Source organism: Mus musculus, chromosome 3 (assembly GCF_000001635.26).
Source record: "Mus musculus strain C57BL/6J chromosome 3, GRCm38.p6 C57BL/6J".
NCBI lineage: Eukaryota > Metazoa > Chordata > Mammalia > Rodentia > Muridae > Mus > Mus musculus.
This window is the reverse complement of record NC_000069.6, coordinates 52,329,626-52,350,468: the sequence shown is the minus strand read 5'-3', so window position 1 is coordinate 52,350,468 and position 20,843 is coordinate 52,329,626. Positions and strand designations below refer to the sequence as shown.

General features: G+C 43.4%; 1 protein-coding gene across 1 annotated transcript in view; it reads right to left on the bottom strand.

The window, feature by feature from the left end:
• Nucleotides 1–359: 359 nt before the first annotated feature.
• The window catches only part of Foxo1 (forkhead box O1), an 81,773-nt gene continuing 61,289 nt past the window's right edge, over nucleotides 360–20,843 (bottom strand). The window contains exons 2-3 of the mRNA NM_019739.3: nucleotides 4,079–5,430; nucleotides 360–3,473 (exon numbers count right to left, since the gene is read on the bottom strand). Of these exons, the coding sequence (NP_062713.2) occupies nucleotides 4,093–5,430 (1,338 nt within the window). The 3' untranslated portion in view covers nucleotides 360–3,473; nucleotides 4,079–4,092. The remainder of the gene's footprint in view (nucleotides 3,474–4,078; nucleotides 5,431–20,843) is intronic.

Sequence of the window (20,843 nt, the reverse complement as noted above, 5' to 3'; positions counted from 1 at the left end):
ACCCTTAAATGTAGTTTGTCAGGTTGACCCCTAACCATTTAACAAAACTGTTTTTGTTGTTAATTCATAACTGCAATTTTGCTGTTATGAATCGTAATGCTATGATTGTCAGGATATGTGATATGCAATCTCTGTGAATGGGTCATTTGATAACCCCTCAAGGGGTCATTCCTCACACACTGAGAACCATTGCTCTCTAGACGGTTTGCTAAGTTTAGATTGCACTTCTTCACATCAGGGGCCATGGTTTGGTCATACGCCATTAACACTGGGGTTGACGGTCTAACTCAAGTGCTTGATGACTGAATAAAAACATGCTCGCTCAGGAACCTTTGAACACTAGGAAAGACACACACCAAGCCACTTAAGATGATTTATGTACATTTATGGCTTTATACAACGCACAGTAAGGATTGTTCTTGTGTCTGTAAGTTTACCATCCTCATCAGGCACTTCTCAGATAGCAATGGAACAGGAGCAAGGCATCTGCACTGTTACTCAAGTCCGCTGTGGTGGCGAAGGGCGGGACTCTATCCTGACGGGCTGTCTGTCTGTCCCCGGCCACAGGGCCAGGCTGTTTGGTTTGCATAAAGCACAATGCACACTCTACTGAACAATCACTCCCCAGCTGAAACCACAGAGAAACTTCACTTAAAATCAGTAACTTGGAGAGCTGAAAACTAAGAACTTCAAGGTTTTTTTTTTGGGGGGGGGGGGGACCATATATTAAGCAGTTGAACAAGTTCAAATTGAACACCTTTGGGGAACTGTTTCCATTTTAAGTGATTTTCTCCGCTTACTGTTGTTAGGTTTCAGGGCTTCCTGCTCATCAGGATATATTATTTGCTAATTAACTTAGACTCAGTTTGTCCAAGCAGAACTTTCCAAGTTGTACATCTATCACCTAAATATACTCCATACATCTATATTATGGAAACAATACATCTTTATATTTAAAATATCCAAATAGCTCTATAATACAATTTGCTCTTAACAACAGAACACACCAAAGGAAATGAATCAAACAAGGCTGCATAGATGAAGTCTTTTCACAGAGCAATCATGTACAATAATAGACCAGAAAGCGAACATTCTCCCAGAAAAGGACCCTCGGAGCTCACACGTTTGATGTTTGTTTTCAAAACAGATACGAAGCCTTTCCTGGAGTTCACTGTGCCCCAGACAACTGCCCATGATTCACACTGGGATCTTAACACCAAGGAAAACAGGGGTTGCTGCTGAAATTGACAGCTTCTGAAGGGAGAGACACCTCCTAGTCATTCAGTGGCATTCAGCAGGTAGACCACTGCCAGGGCGGTAGCTGCCTCTACTGAATGATTACACACGGAGGCTCTCTCTTTCCGCAATGGTAAGAAATGGCAGAGGGAGGAGGAAAGGGAGACAGACCCGGGTTCTTTGACACCAGGAAATTCTACTCTGTTTGAAGGAGGCTCTACTTGGAGGAGTTCATTTCTAAAACAAGTCCTGTTTTGGAGTGCCCAAACAAAGGTAGTCAGACGAGCAGTGGCTCAATATGTGTTTAAAATAGTGAAAGTTATGGTGGGAAGCCTATGACAAAGCTGGCCAACGGTGGGTGAAAGCAGGGACATTTTATTCTTGTTAACACACACTAACAAACGAGGGGAGAGCTAAGTAACACTACAAACAATTTGGTCTTCTCATGGAAGTGCAATTTGGTCTTCTCATGCAAACCAGGCCTTCTCATAAAGGCAAAGAGGGGTGCTGGGGTACATCTATTCCTCAAACTGTGGGAGACTGGGAAACACCGATGGACGGAATGAGAGGTAAAACCAATTATCCTGGTCTGGCAGGATTTCAGGTAAATAGAATGTATAAAAAACGTAAATGTTTGAGACACATTAGGCTGCTCAAGGCTGAAAAAACTTCTCAAATTCTTAAGCTAAGGATTTCAAAATAAATGTCCATTTATAGCTGGCTGGTTTCCAAGTTTACTGCCTTCATTTTTAACTAATCCTGCCACTGTCTGTACTTAGGCGCACAGAGCACTCCATAAATCACTGAAGTCCTATTTGTAAACTTCCTCCTTAGATTTACACTGTTCAGAGCCAAAGAGAACAGAGGTGGGGACCGAGAAGTGACAGGATTCTTCAGGACAGAGCCACAAAGCCACCTCCATCGTGACAAAAGCCAACAGCTCAGAGTAGTAGGAGGCGAACCCCAGTCAGACAAAGAACATCACCTTAGATAAAAGTTCCCCTTTCCTGAGCGACAGACAGAGTTCCCATGGGAACTATGACAGCGTGACACAGGGCATCATCTGGCAGGCTTCCCTAGAAGGCTGTAAGCACGTGGCATCTATCTGAAGACTTGGTGCTATGCGCTGTACACAACTCACAGGGTAATAAAAGCAGGTGAAATTTCTTTAAAATACACACATAAATCTACACACAAAACAGAGTGTCTGTAACTATACATAACTTTCCTGCCCAAAGGGCCAGGAACGTTGAGTGTGCAAGTACTAATTACAATGGTTTACGATTAGTCAGAAACATTATCAGGTATCATCGCAAAGTGTACAAACCAGCTGAGCACATATAAAATTAGTACTAATCCAGTTAGAAATACAAAATGAAAATTATGAATGCAGCCCCCAAATACCTCTGATTTCACAAATTTATAAGCAGACAATGTAACAAAGTAGACTCTAGTTTTAAGAAAACATTACACTTCGGTATCTATTCCAAAAGATGTTGAGTCCTAACAATAACATCAAAAGTCATTTATCTGGAAATTAGAACCATTTTAAGTTGTTTGTACAAATTTGCAAATAACAAAATAAACAACAACAAAAACAATAGAAAAAGACCTGTACAAAGCTGGCACTTAATCTTATTCTGCCCCAAAGTTTGACAAGTCCATTAATTCAGCACATTGATCACTGGCTACTTGGCTCTCATGGGTTCTGTGGCAAATGACCAGGTTCAGTCATTCAGCCGAGGTGCAGGACAGAGATCTTAGTTCATGACTTCTCACTGTAGCAGAACACAGGTAGTACAAAGCAAAGTTTATCAAGACTTGAGACCATCACAGTATTACAAAAGAGTATAAACTTTCCTTGGACCAAGTAGGTATTAAAAAACACACACACAAATACAATTCTGTATCTACTGCATATATACAAAACTTGAAAGCACTCCAGGATCTGAAAGTCTTTTCTGCAATTACATGGTGTAGTGAGTTTGGCACTTCATTGTAATGATTCCCAATGGCACAGTCCTTATCTACAGGAGCACAAAACCTGCGGACGCTGGGCAAACATCCTGCACAGGAAAGTGCTGCCGCTGTTGCCAAGTCTGAGGAAAGGAGAAAGGACTTTTTTTTTTTTTTTTTTTTTTTTTAAATCTTGAAAACTATAAGGAGGGGTGAAGGGCATCTTTGGACTGCTCCTCAGTTCCTGCTGTCAGACAATCTGAAGGACTTTTAAATGTAGCCTAAAGGGGAAAAACACACACAATAAAAATATAGTCATTTTCAACTCAATTGTACTTAATCAAGTTGGGGGTAGGGGAAGCTCCAGCCTTCTCAAACAGCTACAAAATTATTCAATGGGTACATTTTTTTTCTTTATTGAGAAAAAATGGGAGGAAAAGAAAAGACCTTTGGCATCTGATTTGATTCCAATGTGTCCATTTATTTTAGAGCTGGCAGAAAGCACAACCCATCCTACAGTGAAAAGAAAGTCTTAAAAGCTGCTAAAGCAATCTGCACTCTATTTTAACCCCAAAAGGCAAACTGATAAACGGAGGGAGGGAGGGAGGGGAGGACAATAACAGGTAAGCACCTGCAACCAGATGGCATTAGAAGAAAGCCTAATGCAACCCTGGGCATAGCTCTGTCAGTGTTGCCCTGGGTTAGACCCCAGCACCAAGTAAGCCAGGCCTGGTAGGGATGAGTTACATAAGACCCTGTCTTTAATTACGTTTTTATTTTTATTTTTTTTATTTTTATTTTTTTAATGTCTAACCATGGAAGGAAGACACATGGTACTGTGTCCCTTTTTCAAAAGGCCTCTTGATACTGCAGTGAATAAACTTACCTGCTCACTAACTCTTAGCCTGACACCCAGCTGTGTGTTGTAGTCTTGACACTGTGTGGGAAGCTTTGGTTGGGCAACACATTATCAAAGTTAAAATCCAAGGTATCTCCATCCATGAGGTCATTCCGAATGATGGACTCCATGTCACAGTCCAAGCGCTCAATAAACATGCCATCCAAGTCACTTGGGAGCTTCTCCTGGTGGAGGACACCCATCCTACCATAGCCATTGCAGCTGCTCACCGAGGAGTAGCTGCCCAGGGCACTCATCTGCATGGGGTGGGACAGAGGCACTTGTAAAGGTGTCTTCACGGGGGTCAAGCGGTTCATGGCAGATGTGTGAGGCATGGTGTTCACCACATGGGGCAGGGTACGGCCGTTGACCGAAGCCGTTTGCTGTGCATGTCCAGGGTGGGTGTGGGAGCTGGGGTTCATCATTTTGTTATGAGATGCCTGGCTGCCATACGCTGGCATGACCGAATTAGGGCCCATCATTACATTTTGGCCCAGGACCCGACTGTTGGGTTGGGCCACTCCGGGATCAACCGGTGACATAATGTCATTGTGGGGAGGAGAGTCAGAAGTCAACAACTCTTTCAAGAGTCCTGGGGCACAGTTATACTGGTTCAATCCTCCGTAACTTGATTTGCTGTCCTGAAGTGTCTGCATAGGCATCTGGGGCAAAGGGCTCATGCTGGATTGGCCGTATGTGTACTTTGAGTAGTTTGGACTGGGTGAATTTAGACTGGTGTTTGGCGGTGCAAACGAATAGCATGGTGTCTGCTGCATCATGCTGCCAGGCGAGGACTGGGTGGACACAGTTAAAGATGTTGGGGACGAGAGAAGGTTGAGATTATCCAGAAGGTTCTCCATGTTTTCTGGATTGCTGATTTCAGACAGACTGGGCAGCGTAGACGCCATCTTGGCAGCAGAGGGTGGATACACCAGGGAATGCACGTCCCCATCTCCCAGGTCATCCTGCTCTGTCATGATGGGAGAAAGTCTCCCACTGATGGTACTAGCATTTGAGCTGGTTCGAGGACGAAATGTACTCCAGTTATCAAAGTCATCGTTGCTGTGGGACCCAGGACTCGCAGGCCACTTAGAAAACTGAGACCCAGGGCTGTCTCCAGGACCCTCTTGCCCAGACTGGAGAGATGCTTTTTTCTTAGCAGCCCGCCCTCGGCTCTTAGCAAATTTACTGTTGTTGTCCATGGACGCAGCTCTTCTCCGGGGTGATTTTCCGCTCTTGCCTCCCTCTGGATTGAGCATCCACCAAGAACTCTTTCCAGTTCCTTCATTCTGCACTCGAATAAACTTGCTGTGAAGGGACAGATTGTGGCGAATTGAATTCTGCAAAGCAAAACAGTATGTTAGAAGTGCAGCACTCCCCCCTTGGAAAACTTACTGCTCAATGGGGATCAGAGATATACAGTGCCCATTCTGAGCAGCCTAACAGCTCGTAATTTGTGTGGAGGTCAGAAGACAGCTTTTGGAGTCTCTTTTCACCTTCCACCTTTACTTGGGTTCTGAGAATAAAACTTGTGCAGCAAAACAAGCTACCTCACTGGCTCTCAACAGCAGTAATAAACTCAGTAAGAGATCGCAAGTTGATGGAGGAAAAACAGCATCTAAAAAAAGGAATTATTTCTCTAGTTAAATAAGCTCATAGTTTATATTCTCTTTTATACATGCATATACACATATATTGATTTTCATATATTTCTTTTATACAGTTTTTGACCCTGACTCAAAAACAAAGCTCTTCTCAACATTTTTTCAGGTGAAATAAACACCATTTCTACAAAGTGACATTCTCTGTCATTGGGCCCATAGGGTAACATAAAGGGAGATGAAGCAGGATCTATTCCTACTCAGGAACAAAAACCCAAAGCAATACACAGTATCAACTTAGGATCTCAGCTGAAAAGGCAGCGGGGTTTTGAGTGAGTCTGGGGCTAGTTTGAACTATCTAACTCACTCCCAAGATAGATAGATTCCCCCGAAAGTTAGGACTTAAACTTGTTTACACCAGAGTCTTTGTATCAGGCAAATAAAAATGAATATAAAGAAAAGCTATTTTCTTGAGAAAGTTAACTTGCCACAAAATGCAATATTCAAATGTGAGAACATCTCTGCTCTAAGCAAAGCACTAACTTTAGGACACTGTAGAGAGTATGCCGTCCAGAGTGGTAACTAGAGGGGGGCCGGGCTGAAGCAAGCTCCCCTAAGTGAGGTGAGGCCCTTCTGCTCCTACTCAGTGGATGTGCTGATAGGATACTACAACAAAGCCACCGCAAATGTGTGCAAACTGCAAACCCACAGGAGAATACAAGAGGAAGGCAAGGAACCCCCAGCATGACTTCTGACGTTTGGGGGATCCTGTGGTACAAATCTGGGAATGTGAAGAACACTTAGGCTTCCTGCCCCAGCACAGTTGCTACATATTCACCTGGCAGCTCTGAAGGGGCCTAATGCCCAGTCCAGGGACAGAATTCTGGATGTCTCACAATCCTCAGAGCAGAGCTATGCAGAGCTATGCACCTGGCTTCTCAAATTTTTGGCCTTCTCTGCCAACCTAGTACAAGGCTTAGTTGCCCAAATACTCTGTGACCCCTGTTGGACCACAAAAGGCTCTAACTAGATTTGTGGTCACCCAAGGAGGCAGCCACAGTGCCCACATCCTCATGTTGTTGACGGCGACTGAAGGTGCTTAAAGTGCCAACCGTTCTACCAGATCAGAACAATATACAGGGCCAGACTTCTCTGTGACCCTGAGCACATTAGTGCCTTTTCTCAACAAGAGATGGAAAACAAAGTGAGTGTAATGGTAATCTCACTTAGTAAAAAGAGACAAAAGTCAGACACAGACCTAAGAGAGCTTAGAAACCCTTATTTCAAAATGCATTCTGCACTACATTCCACCCAAGGATTGCAACACAACAGCTATGTGTTAAGTCCTGCTGCCAGGGTGCAGAGTGAGGGCGGATCAGACATGGCCCAACAGGAGCTTTCTGGTTGGATGCCAGGCAGGTATGTGGGTATGTGGCAGTGGTAGTCTCTCCTGAGGCTTCATTCTGTTCTTTCACTTACGATCTATCTCAGCTCTAGGTGTGTTATGAGGTCGTGAACTCCAAACATCTCCCAAAAGGCTAAGGAATACATTTCTTTCACGTTGTATCTCAATTCCATGTATTCTCAAAAACATTCCTTGTCCCCACCTCCCTGTCATCCTACCCCCACCAGAGCTACAGCTCTGGCTACTGTGTCCACCAAAACCAGTGATCAAAATCCCCAATTCCTCCTTAAAAAGCAGCAGCCTGCCTGGGCAAGGCCTGGAAAGCAGCCAGCCCTGTAACTGCATTCTCCAAAGCCACCTACATGCTGGGAGTCTGGGCACCGTATCTTCCATGACAATTTGTTCTTTAAACACAATAGCCACACAGATAAGCTCTGATAGGCCTCTACAAGAGAGGGAGCTTGCTCCGGTCCTGTCACATTTAGTTAATAATACAGAGAGTATAGGAGGCGATCCTTCCAGAGATCAGCTTCCTGACTGCCTGACTAACAGGGGGGGGTACAGCTCTATAAGCCTGAGGCAGTTCTGCCAGACGCCAGGGCTGGGGTGGGGGGCGTTTTCAGCAGGACCAAAGAAGACATAATAACGAAGACTCCTAAAAAGTTTAAAAATAGTTCACTAACTTCAGGGTTAGTATCCACTAAATGCTTGGACGACTTCTGCTTATTGTTGGTTGGGTTTTTGTTTTTGGTTTTTTTTTTTTTTGGACATAGCAATCCTTAACTTATCAAAATATCGCACTACATATTTTTCTGAGGACATTTCAGGTCACTCTGTGTAACAGAGCTGTATACTAACTTTGCCAACAATTACCCACCCACCCCCACAACAGGAAAACGTTTGCTGTGCAGAGCTTGTTACATAAATTCCTGTTTTTCATGCAGCCAGTGGGACACTAAAGAGGAGCAGGCTTGAGGTGCTATGTCCACAATACTCTGCTGGGAGCTGCCTGCAACTGATGGAGCTCTGGGATTTTATACTCTCAGCATTCTCTCCCAGCAAGCATTCTGTGAGGAAACAGACAACCAGTGCTACACACTTATTCAAAGCCTGTGTCTGTACGATACCACTAGAGAAGGGCCAAGGCAACCATCTCTCTGTACCAACCACACTGCCCTCCCTGCTGGCTTTCTGGGCTCAGGGGAGCCGCAGACACATTCCTGATGCTTCTGGATGGCTGAACACTGCAAGCACATGCTAAGGGAGCCTGACACAAGCCAGTTCTGCCAGAAAGGTAGACACAAACCTGGTGTACCCCGATGCTCAACCTGTTCTGCTCCTGAGCACTCTGCTCTATGCCCCTATAGACCAGACTCCAAGTTCCTTAAACACAAGATTAAACTTAAGTTTCTAACCTCAAAGCCTCTAACAGGTGTTCTACACACATGAGCTCAATAAAACTTTGTTGACTGACACCCCAAAAACATTACAGGGAAGATGTGAGGTTTTAGGCATCTCTTAGGCATCTACCATTCATGTTCCACATTAGGACAGCTCATGGTACAGACAGCAGAAAAGGAAATAGGAAGGAAGGAGGACCCAGGCTACCCTCCAGAGGTTCTGTGAAAGGAAGGGAATAGTAAGAGTCATTTGACAAACCAACAGATGACCCCCACAGAGCTTTCTAGGAGCCGTCAACTTCCTCAGCTTCTATGTCAAGGACAGTTCAACATACTCAACAAGGCAGCATGTGTAAAAATGCCCGTCTCCATCAATAGGAATGAAGTTAGTTAATAACACTACTAGGACACCAGCATCTTTAGAATAATAATGTTTTGTACATGTATATAAGATATACATATAAGATAACCAGATTCCAGTGTTCCAACTAGTATAAAGCATTCATGTTATTTATGGGAAATAGCAACTCGTGTCAAGGAAGGGTCTGATGGTTTCTCAACACACACATTGCCTAAATTTACACACTACAGTCAGTTTTCTAGTCCTGGCTGGCCAAAACAGATCTGCTTTAATGACCATAGCTGGGTCTCTCCACTGGGTCGGTTTTGAATGAGATCTACTGTACTGTCCTAGGGTGGGAAATGTCAGGCACATAGAGACACAGGACAGGGTTATTTTGTTCTTTGTTCTTCCAACCAAGATGTTTTTATCCTCCCAGTCAAAAGCAATTATCAGGCAATCACTGAAGTGCAGAATCTATAAATATGCATTTACCTTGAAGTTTTAAATCTCACACAAAAAACTATGTCTAACAATGTGCTATAGAACATACATAATATATCTGAACTGCATGAACAACTTGAAGCCCTATCAAAAAAGGGCATGAGATTTAAAAGCAAAACAAAACATTGGAAACTACTCATCCATCATAGTAGACTTCTAGGAATGCTGAATCTCCAACAAAAATCGGAGGTGAGGACCGAGTCATAAGTTAGTCAAACATAGACTCCGTGCCTGCCTCTCACCACCCCCTAAGCCTGCTGGAAACCCTGCCCTGCCCCTGCTTACTGGTTTCAGTTCCTGTCACCTGCTGGATCTGGTGCTTCCGAGGCATCTCTCTTCATCCTGATTGCCAGGTCCCTGGCTCTCAGAACCCTGGCGTCTGACCTGAACCATACTTTAGCGCTTGAGCTTCTCAGCCGTGCGAAGGCCACTACCTGCTGGCCTGGCCTGGGTCTTTTTACATTTCCTATTTCTTTCTACTTTTCAATTCTAGGTGCACCCTTGGTCTTTCTTTCCATACAGTAATAACCACCAGGCAGCAATTTATGCTGATTGCACCTTGCTCATGAAATCCTGGCCTTTGTACCTTACGGCTCTTCCTTTCTAGTGTACTGTTGTGGCTACATCTCTTCTCACCCTACGGGGTAGTCTACACGTAGACAGGTGTCACTGGTCACACTTTAGAAAGGGGGAAACTAGAGCAGAAAGAAGCTCCCTCCCATTAGCTAGAACTCGGGCAAGACTTTGTGATTCCCTACTACACTGCTGCAAGCTGACAAAACCACCTCTTAGTACTCACTTGTATCAAGAAGCAAAGCAACACACTGGAGTAACATGAGTACACAACACACTGGGGGAGAAGTAGTCATTGCACTTACTGCTTTATAAAACCCAGCGTTTGCCCTAATGGCTAGTCAATGTACACAATAAGACTTGCTACCCTGTGGGTGCTTTATGACAGAAGCTACGCTGAGTTTCAGGTATGCATTTTCCCAGGGAAAGCCTATGTAAAGAGGCTACGAGAACTCACAAGGAAAACGAAATGGTCCCTAGAGACCCCCGTCTGCTGAGAAGTGCCACCTGACTGCATAGGTGTCGACAACAAACACAAAGAATCTCATGCTCAGAGACTGGAACATATGGCTAAAAAGCGCCCAGTTGTAGGAATTTTGGAAATTCTTTAAAAAATGCTAGACAAACTAGATTTTCCCAAAGTATTTTCCCTCATTTTTGAGCTTTCTAATTGTGTGCAGCTGTTACAGACACCCAGCAACTATCGATGCCACCTCGTGCTTCCTTTTTACACTGCTATGTGAAAACACACTCAAGATTCAGAGTAGCAAAGCCCACTCCACTACTCAGAGTTCCGATTTGAGTTACTACTAATAATGACTAGTGTCCAGTGTGCTTGTGAGAAGGAAATCATGAGACATTTACTCGACAGTCTGTGTGCATTTAGACATAAATTGTTAATAGTGTACATGAAATTTGACTCAAAAGCATGTTGTAAGAGAAGCCTTGCTTTTTCTCCATAAAGATGGTTTCATTTCAGAGCTCTATTCTCACCTGAGCACCCTCTAAACCATAACCTGTCTACACTAAAGTCCTGACACTTCTCTGGTGATCCCAAAGCTGTCCTCAAAGCTCTAACACTCACCATTCATCTGGTCTACACTCTAAGACACGACCGTCTTTCTAGGCCATCTGACATGGAACTGTAGTTACCAAACTGCTGTGGATTCCCATTTTGCTCCAAAGTGCTTCATCTTATTCAAAGCATTCCAGAGTAAAGAAAATTCCTCTAAAGCGATCTTCCATAGTACACAGGGTGGGGGAGATACAGTTGTCATGTAAAATAGCAGCAAAAAGGAGAGGCGAGGGGACTCGTGGGTAGCATGGGAAGCCTCCCTGAGATGGAGGTGGTCCTAGAATGAGTCAGTCAGGGTCTCAATGAGTATTGGCTCTTAACACCTGTCAATGGCTATCAGAGGACTACACAGGGTAGAGTGGGGTAGCATGTATGCATGGAAGGGCCTGGGTATCACTTGACACAAACATAAGGAAATAAAACTGGCTACTTTGTTATAGGAAGTAAGGAATATATAAACAGGAATTTTTAAGCCATCATGAATAGTTCCAACTCGATTAAGTCATTCATCACAAACTTCCTGTTTAACGGCTTCCTCAGGCTTGTTTCCACGTTCTCACAGCTGAACTGCAATCCTCGTGGTTTTTCCTCCTCACATAGATTACAGATTTAATTCTGGGAGTGTTTATAGAGTATTTTTGATATCTTTATCTTTGGCAGCCTATTTCAGAATGTCCACAAGACTGCTTCAGGAGAGGGAAGACATGATGTTGACAAATGCAGCAGCATATGTGAGTAGCAACTATGAAAATGATGCTTGTTCTCCAATATTGACCGTCAGTATTACTCTAGGGGGACTACTGTTGTGGATGCAACTCATGGCTTCTTAAATTCCACATGGCACAGATCTGCTTGGAGTGGAGGAAACCCTGCCTGAGGGAAGTCCTGGGTGGATGTGGACTTTGATCTGGGCATGACCTGTTGAGGACTCCTAGACCAACTAGCCCACTGGAAACTGGGCAAAGTTATTACCCATATGGGTCAGGCTCCAGAGGAATGGCAAAGCCTTTCTCTAGAAGATTTCTCTAAACAAGGCCTTATTACATTAAAAGATTTAGACTGTACAGAAGACAGCCCCACTGCTACAGAACAGGAGAGTGAGACCTGATGTGCACTTAGACAGATGTGCCAGAAGATGCCTTGACCCCCCCCCCGCCGTGCTGATGAGGAAGAACACATCTGCTTCTGTCTTCCCAGAAGGTGTGGAATCGCCGCTAGGGTCCAGAGAAGAACCTGATTTCAGGTCTGAAGACACGTGGGACTGGGGAATAACTCAGCAGTCACACTTCTCAGATGGCTGATAATCATATCCATACAGGTAAAACTGGTCGTGGAAAAAGCTTACTGGACTTATATTTGTAGACCACAGCTTTTTAACAGCAGCTTGGTTACAACTCTTTAATACCCCCTACTTAACGATTCCCTTTGTTTTGAGGGGTACTATTCTAATCACCTGAAGTTCCAGTGGGCTTCAATCAATTATTCAGAGTAGGCTATAGCCCTGCAAATTAAGTATGATTTAATACATCACATGGATTAGCAATGTGTGTGTGTGACAAGAACTTCTTCAAGTAAAGCCAGAGCTGGGAAGTGATTTGGGTCCATCTTCTGCTTGGACTCAATAACGGCAGCAAATACACAGTCCAACTGTTTTGGCATTTGCTAAAAACACAAAAGGCTCACCATCAGACCATTTCTCTTGCTAATATTACAAAAAGCAATACTTAGTGAGCTTTGGGGCCTTACTCCCTTTAACCTATAGGGCATTCCTTTTGTTTTGTTGGTATGCAGTGGCTGTCATGTTACTCCTGACCATCTTCAGTGTGGAGACTGAGGTGAACCTGACCTCAACTAAGTGTGGAGATTCATAAGGAATGGGAAAGGGAGATGAAGGAGCTGAGGAAGAAGCCCTGAGCAAACGAATAATGATACAGGCACTGCCTGTTAAGGACTCCAAGACCAATTGGCCCATGGGAAATTGGCAAAGCCATTACCCATTCGGGCCAGGCAAGAGAGAAATGGCAAAGCTTTTTTAGGAAGTCTAAGAATGATTCTTTATGAACCAATACTTATCAGTGTGTGCAAAGACTAGCAACTTTTGCTTTGTAATCTAGGGAGTGTGTGTGAGTGTGAGTGTATGTGAGTGTGTGTGTGTGTGTGTGTGTGTGTGCGCAGAGGGGCAGTTACAGCCTGACAGAGACCTCCTACTCAGACTAGTTAACCCTTCCCCCTGTGCTATACCTAATCCATACACTGAAGTTTCCGGCTGTCTGGTAATAGTAAAGTCTGTATTGTAAATGACCAATTAAGTGACATTTGAGGCTGGAGAGATTGCTCAGTGGTTGGGAGCACTCGCTGCTGACAGGACCTGGGTTCAGCTCCAAGCACACATGGCGTCCCATTGGCTAGGTCCCATAGTCAATGCTTGTGTGTGTGTGTGTGTCTGTGTATGTCCCCATATATGTCCTTTCTTCACTCCCTGTAGCCCCTAGGCAGGGTTCTGGAACTCAAGCTGTGATCATATATTCTAATACCCTGACCATTTAACTTTAAAAAATTACACCTTAAGCGCCCCTGAGAGCATAAAGGAATGGAGCGTTCATGAACATACAAAGAAGGAGCCTGGCAGTGGTAGCGCACGCCTTTAATCCCAGCACTTAGAAGGCAGAGGCAGGCAAATTTCGAAGTTCGAGGCCAGCCTGGTCTACAGAGTGAGTTCCAGGACAGCCAGGGCTACACAGAGAAACCCTGCCTTGAACCCCCCCAAAAAAAAACACTCAAAACACACACAAACACATACACACACACACAAAACCAAAGATGGAAAATGAAGATGCCACAACCTTAAAAAGGAGGATGAAAGCCCTGAGAGAAAATAAAGATGCCTATGGCTCGCCAGTTCCTTAGTCAACAAACAATTCGGACTAATATCTCATTTACTATTTGAGGCAAAGTGCTCGGGGTGAAATTTCTCAAAAAATGTGCTAAATGATATTACTTCTGCCAAGGTTTTACTTCTTAGAAGGTAGTGAACTGTGATAAGTGGTGTTTCGCCTTTGCCATAAAGTTTAACTGTGTGGCACAGGAAAGCCTTTTATCCGAGGAAACTTCCTATTCGCATGTGAAATGGACTCCAGTGATGTGCTTATCCACTCCCAGAAATGACATGTTGGGTTGGGGAGATGACTCCGTGCTAAGTGCCTAATGTACACCACGAGGACACGAGTTTGGATTCTCAGAACCCACGCACAACCAGACACAGTTTGCACAGGCAACCCTAATGCTCTTACAAGAAGATGGAATCCCCCAGGCTTGCGGACCTGCTTGCCTGATCAAGTGTAGCAGAACACGAAAGGAGATCCTGTCTCAAACAAGGGGCAATAGCCAAGCTTGTCCTCTTCACTGCCACAAACACGCCTTGATAGGTATACACCACACTCACAGAGGGAAGAAAGGAAGTACTCCCAAAGTCAAGGCTCTTAATCCACGTGAGGTTGAATAAAGGGCTCCAACAGATGAACCTTTCCCTCTAGTCCACCTACCAGGTACTCACCCACTCACTCACCCCCTCACTGTCCTTCTATAACCTCTGTTAACCTGGAGAACGAACTGCTTGATATTCTACAGGCTCTGACCTAAATGGCAAAAAATCCAACAAAGCCAACTTTATACAGTGGTAACCCCAGTTAGTAAGGTCCCCATGGAAGATAGAGCTAAAATCTTGGTCTTCCCTAGCTTGCCACTGTTAGCATTTTTAAAGTGACCTGTTACAGGCTTACAATTGTTTCAAAAGGAAGCCTGGTCTCCTGGGATTGATCCCATTTCCACCCACCTGGCAAGTGTCCTCCAGAGCCCTTACCCCTCAGGGAGGCAGAGACCAAGTACTGCTAAGTCCACAGCAGTCAATCACAACTCCTTCCCAACAGGTCTATTAAATTTGTTTATGTATATGGGCGTCTGTGCTTGGTTCCCACAGAGGCCTGAAGAAGGCAGACCTAGCTGATGGGATGCCATGTGTGCTGGGAACTGAACCCAGGTCCTGTCAGAGCAGCGAGTGCTCCCAACCACTGAGCAATCTCTCCAGCTCAAATGTCATCTAATTGGTTATTCGCAATACAAACCTTTTTTGTTGCTCTTGGCAAATAGCTCTTTTAAACACACACCGGCAGAAGGATATTAAAAGGAATCTCATTTGCAGCTAAAGTGATTCTGCTGTTTCCTAATGAAAATCTTTGTCTATTTTACAGGCCATACCATTTTTTCCCCTAATCTAAAATGGTTGTATAAACACAAAGCATTAAAACGTAATTAACTACCTTATCTATTTGGCTACAAGAATTAAAAAAACAGAAACAAAATAAAAATCTAAACCAACTAGCACATTAGGACCGATTTCCCTCCAACAAAGACCTTGAATTGGGTATAAAAGCAAGCGCAGCGGAAAGAAAGGCTTATATCAACTTTAGGGTTTTTAGGAAGTTTAAAAGACGAAAGGAAACTTTGTCAGAGTTATAGCTGTGGGTCTATCTATGCTGCTCACGGGTATAGTCAGAAATATGTGTCACCAAATTATTTACAAAGTTATACTCGTTGATATAAATTCAGAGGTAAGAACAACGAAGCTTTCACAGATTAAAACAATCGACAGAATGTCCTGTCTAAAATTTTATCCTAAACAAGCTGCTATTTGGAAGAATTTGAGGAAGAATTAATGCTTTAGATACACAGTCTGCTTATAAAGAAATGGGCAACACACACACACACACACACACACACACACACACACACACACACACACACGGCCAGTAATTAAAAAGAACAGACTGCTGTCTCCAACTTGAAAAGCATCTTTGGCTTAAGAATGGTGGTGTGGCCTGTGTGATGAAGAAGACAGGCTCCAGGCACAGGGACACCCTTAGCACTTCCAAACTGTTCAGTTAGCCTTTTCTTTTGTCTCATGACTTATAAGACAAAAAGCTCTGCTCTCCCTCACCGATCCTCACATTTAAAATGGTAAGATGCTGGAATGAGGACTATTTGTTAAAAACAAATTTTAAAAACCTCCCTCCACAAAGGCTCCTGTTTTCAAACATTTTATTCTTTGTTCTTAACATCTGGCACACAAGCTCAATTCTTATACTGTGATGGTTCATTTTTGTTTCTTGAGGTTACTATCTAGGATTGCCCAAATCTTTCAGGTGTTTCTCCACAGCTTAAAGGAAATTAAGGGAAATAATGCCTTGCAATGTAACAATGACTTATTTATCATGAACACAGACATACTGATAACAAATTTCTCCCACTTTAGACAAGACTGTGATAGGTTCCTGAAAAGAATCTATGAGCAAGACAGACCATGGTTAGCCTGGACCAGTGTGAGTCTCAATGGAGATGGCCTGCCTCCTCAGTTCCCTAACGCTTAATTCAACAGTAAAAGCAGGTGACAGTGGCAGGAGCCTTCCTCAGCAGAGAGGTCTTGCCCGCCTGCCTTTTTGGTTCCACCATGAGGAGCCCCGCCTCTGACTTCACACCTTTGTCCTTCCACAAAGCAGCTGAGCACTGTGCCCAGAAGTCACAGCTACTATCAAACAAAGGGACTCTAATAAATAGGTCAACTCATGAAGACAGTTGAGTACGTGTCAAGAAAAGGAGCTCCAGCTCACTCCGCCATTTCAGGTTTTAGTTGGATGTGGGGGTGCAGATGCAACACGAGTGCTGGGGAGGCTCAGCAGAGGACTTCCGGGAGGTTGACCCATTCTGGCCTACAGTGTACTACCCTGACTCACAACAAAAAAAAGCAAAAGACTTATTTCTACATCCTGGATTCAAAAACACGTGTGACACACAAATGCCTGGAACAACTTCACTTGAGTGAGAAGCAACTTGGTCCTGGACCAGGGAGGGAGCGGTTCTAAGATACTTCCTGTATCTCTTCTGTCTGGTCTAAAGAAACCTACTTCAAGATGTCAAAGTAGACGGGGAGAACTGACTCCTGAGAATGCCCTCAGACCTCCACACTGGACCTTCCCTGAAGCTCCCAGTTAAATGACAAGACAATAGTTTAAAGTAGAGTTGAACACTAAGTATTGCAGTGAGGCTGTCCTGCAGGGGAAGGTGCTTTGTCACACACTGCATTAAGTGCACAAGGGCCGCCTGATCTGAGTGCCAACGCCTGCCACACGTTTTTACCTAGTGCACCTGATAAACGCCCCTAGAACGCTGGTTCTGGGCAGACCAAGAACAGTGCTAGGTCTATTTAAATCCCTCTCCCGTACAACATAGCAGAGGTAGAGGCTGCGACAGACAGGACAAACACTCTCTGGGGCACCCACAAGCAGGCCTGCTTTCACTGACTGATAAACGTCCCCCAGCTGTGAGCATCTTAGTGCACTCTCTGGACTCCCCAGTTTCCCAGAGAACACCTATCATCAAACAGTCCACCATGGTCTAGCACTCTTTAACATATGCTTCAAAAATAATGGCTCCTTTTGTGGTGAAAACAATTCGTTAAGGAAGCCTACTTGAGGTATAAACTTAAATGAGATTTATTTATTTTTAAAATAAACTTCTGATAAATTGTTTTGTGCTAATTTATATACAAAGCAAAGAAAATTAAACAAACTCCACTAAATTTACGGCTTTTTGCTTAGTAGGCATAGAGGTCAGATGGGTTAATAAACTGCCAGTATGTGCAAGCACAAACATACAGATGTCATGGTTCTCTAACTGCTCTTTTTGACCTACTATATTTCAAAACCAATATTTAGTGGCACATATGTTAGAAAAAAATCTAATAGAACGATGGTAATCAAGACAGAGATTATAGTGAAAATACATTATGTACGTGTATATTATACTATAAAATATTATACTAGAACTCATTATATGTATAATTAATACAAACTAGTAAAAGTGTTTAACCCGGACTGTATCTTCTTTGTAGCCATGACTTGTGGATATCTTTTTTAAATCTTATGATTTGCTTTCTTGCCTGTCTGAACTGCCCATAAGAGGTACTAACTGTAATAGATGCAACGGCTTCAAAGGCATTTGTGAGATGTAAGTATCCCCAAAGCTCAAGGGGGACTCAAGCTGGAAGCTTCAGAGTTGCCCAAGTTCCTTACCAAAGAACACACCTGACCTAGGTGCCCAAGAAGCCCGAGTATTCTGTGGCCCTTGATGGCAGAAATGAGAGAAAGGACAAAGACAACCCCTGTCAGGGCATGCATGTCAGACTACTGACTGTAAAGGAACTCCCACAGACATCTGTCCTTCCCCAAACATGAGAAACTAAAAAAACTAAGATAACATCAGTGTCTTTAACAACAACAACAACAACAACAACAACAACAACAACAACAACAGACCAAACCTCCTCTGCCTCTTTAAGAGCTGACATTAACTGAGATGAAGGAATGTGAAGTCTGGTATGGGAAGTAACAGGAGGAGGAAAAGACAGAAGGTGGTTGGCTGAAAAGGCAGGGGCTTCCCTTATACAATAGTATGGATTTGTGGTCAAACTGGGAAACCAGCTGCTTCTTGGTCAGCATCCTTTCATCATCAACAGAACTTAAATTAGCCCCCACCTGCTTCCTGTTTGATGCTACAGAGTTTAACTGTCACCTGTTGGGATTACAGCGAAGCAACTGCACTCACTGCAAGCAGAAACAATTTTTCTTATGTGCTGCAATTAATATCATTAAGTAATGCTGGACTATTCAACTAATAATTTTCCCACAAGTGCCAATGCTCTATACTAAAAATGCAACAAAACCTCCCCACCTACTTCTTGCATCTCTCCCATTTTTAAAGCTCCCCCTCTCTACAGCAATTTGGAAAGGTTTTCAAGTTGTATGGGTTTGATTTCCTGCTTTTAGTGGTGAAGATGGGACCTGGACAAATTTCAAAAATATAATGCTTTTTTTTTTTTTTAATTGAATCACTGGGTGAGATTTGTATTAAATAACATCTTTGTGAGTTAAAAGAGGCTGGGCAGTTTTACACAGGACTTCAGGGCCCACATCTGTCAGCTCAGCCATGGCCCAGGCTTCAGAAAGCAGCGGAGGACCTCTGCTCTGGACTTAGTGGCTGCCTCTACAGAGGAAGAAAGGCGATTTAGAGGAAGACCAGTGGTATTTGTCAGAACTTGGAGTAAAATGTAGGTACTAAGTATATAAGCCGACAAGCCGTTTGGGGTGTCTAAAGGCGGGACTTCTAGCTGCTCCTATACTTGGTGAAGCTGACACAGACAAAAGCCTGTAGAGCAGCACTATGTACGCTTCAAGCACATTCCCCAAGACTCTAAACTACAAAACTCACTTTTGCAAAACTCACTTTTTTTTTTTTTTTTTTAACAAAAAAGACCTCTAGGCTGGGAGCTCCCATTCACCTACATGGTACCCAAACATAAATGCCATCTGACCCAGGGCCTCACCCTTAACCCATGCCCCACCACAACAGAGTGTCTCCTCCTGCTACTCCTCCTGCTACTGCTAACTCAATTACCCAACAAAGCAAAGCAAATTTCCTTTTCCTCACCTTCAAATTGAGTGGTTACCAGCCTGGGCGATGGTCAGAAAGCTTTAGAAACATTCTGATACTAGGATTCAGTTGGTGTGGAGTAAGGCCTGGAGTTTTTACTAAATATCCCTCAGGTTTGCTAATGTTTAGTCTAGCCCACCTCCATGATTCTTTTCACCTCAACCATGCTATTCCACATGACTGTGCTTCAACAGGAAGAAAGTGAAACTCTAGAATATTCCTAAGGAGTGAGCACATGGCCACCAACTCTGAGAAACATGAAGTTAGCAATACTGTTTACTAGTCAGTATCAAACTGTAAAAGGCAATTTACTAGATGTTTAAGAAAGGATATCCTTGAAATACAATCACGAGGCTACAGATGAAAGCCAGTTAATTCTGAAGTCATCGCTGTTTTTCAGAAAGAACACTAGAAGCAACATTAATGAATGTGGAATGTCAACCTCACCTTTCAATTTCCTGGAATTTTCTTCCCCCGCTTTCCCTTTTAATATGCAGTATTTCCTTTTAACACACTGAACTAACTTCACAATAGAGTTTGACAAGATTACAGTTCCTTATGCCAACCAGCAAAAATTAAGACCTTGCCTGCCTGTGTGGAAGAAAGCTGTCCAGAGCCAGTCTGAGCCCAGCAAATCACATTGGTTCACACCTAGACAATGTTTTTTTTTAATTTTTTTTTTGCAAAATGTAAATTGTTTTGTTTTTGATGGTGGTTTGGTTTTGCTCTTTAAATCAAGTACTATTATTAACACCCAAAATTCTTTATATTTCTGAAAACCCAGCCAACTTGAGGTTAAAGGTGGGATTCATATTTGAGGAAATGAAAATTGGAATTACCTTTCATGAGATTGGAACTTTTGCAGACAACTAGTTATCGGGTCCCCCAGGGTCAGGAAAGTGGCTTAACCACAGTAATTTTAAGTATCAAACTATCATGTCTAGTCTGTCACTGAGGACATAAAAAATTGTTTTTCAGAGCTGCCTGGTTTATTGTGTAATTTTAACTAGTTCCATATTTGCGACCAACTAAGAGAGACTATTGATTTAACTACCTAAATCCTTCAATGTGTCTTTAAGTTGACCGTGAACTCCCTTCCCATCTATCCCAGGACGAATCTTCCATATATGGATTCATTTACCTCTCTCCTGACTTCAGGGCTGTGGCCAAGACTTGAAGGTCGTGGAAAAATGCAGGCTGCCCCAGGCTAAAACTCTAGATCACAATCCATAAAGTCGTAAAAATCTACTTAGAGACTCAGGGCCAGCAATTTTTTACATGAATGAAGGCAGGTCGAGCATCTTTTATGCTGAA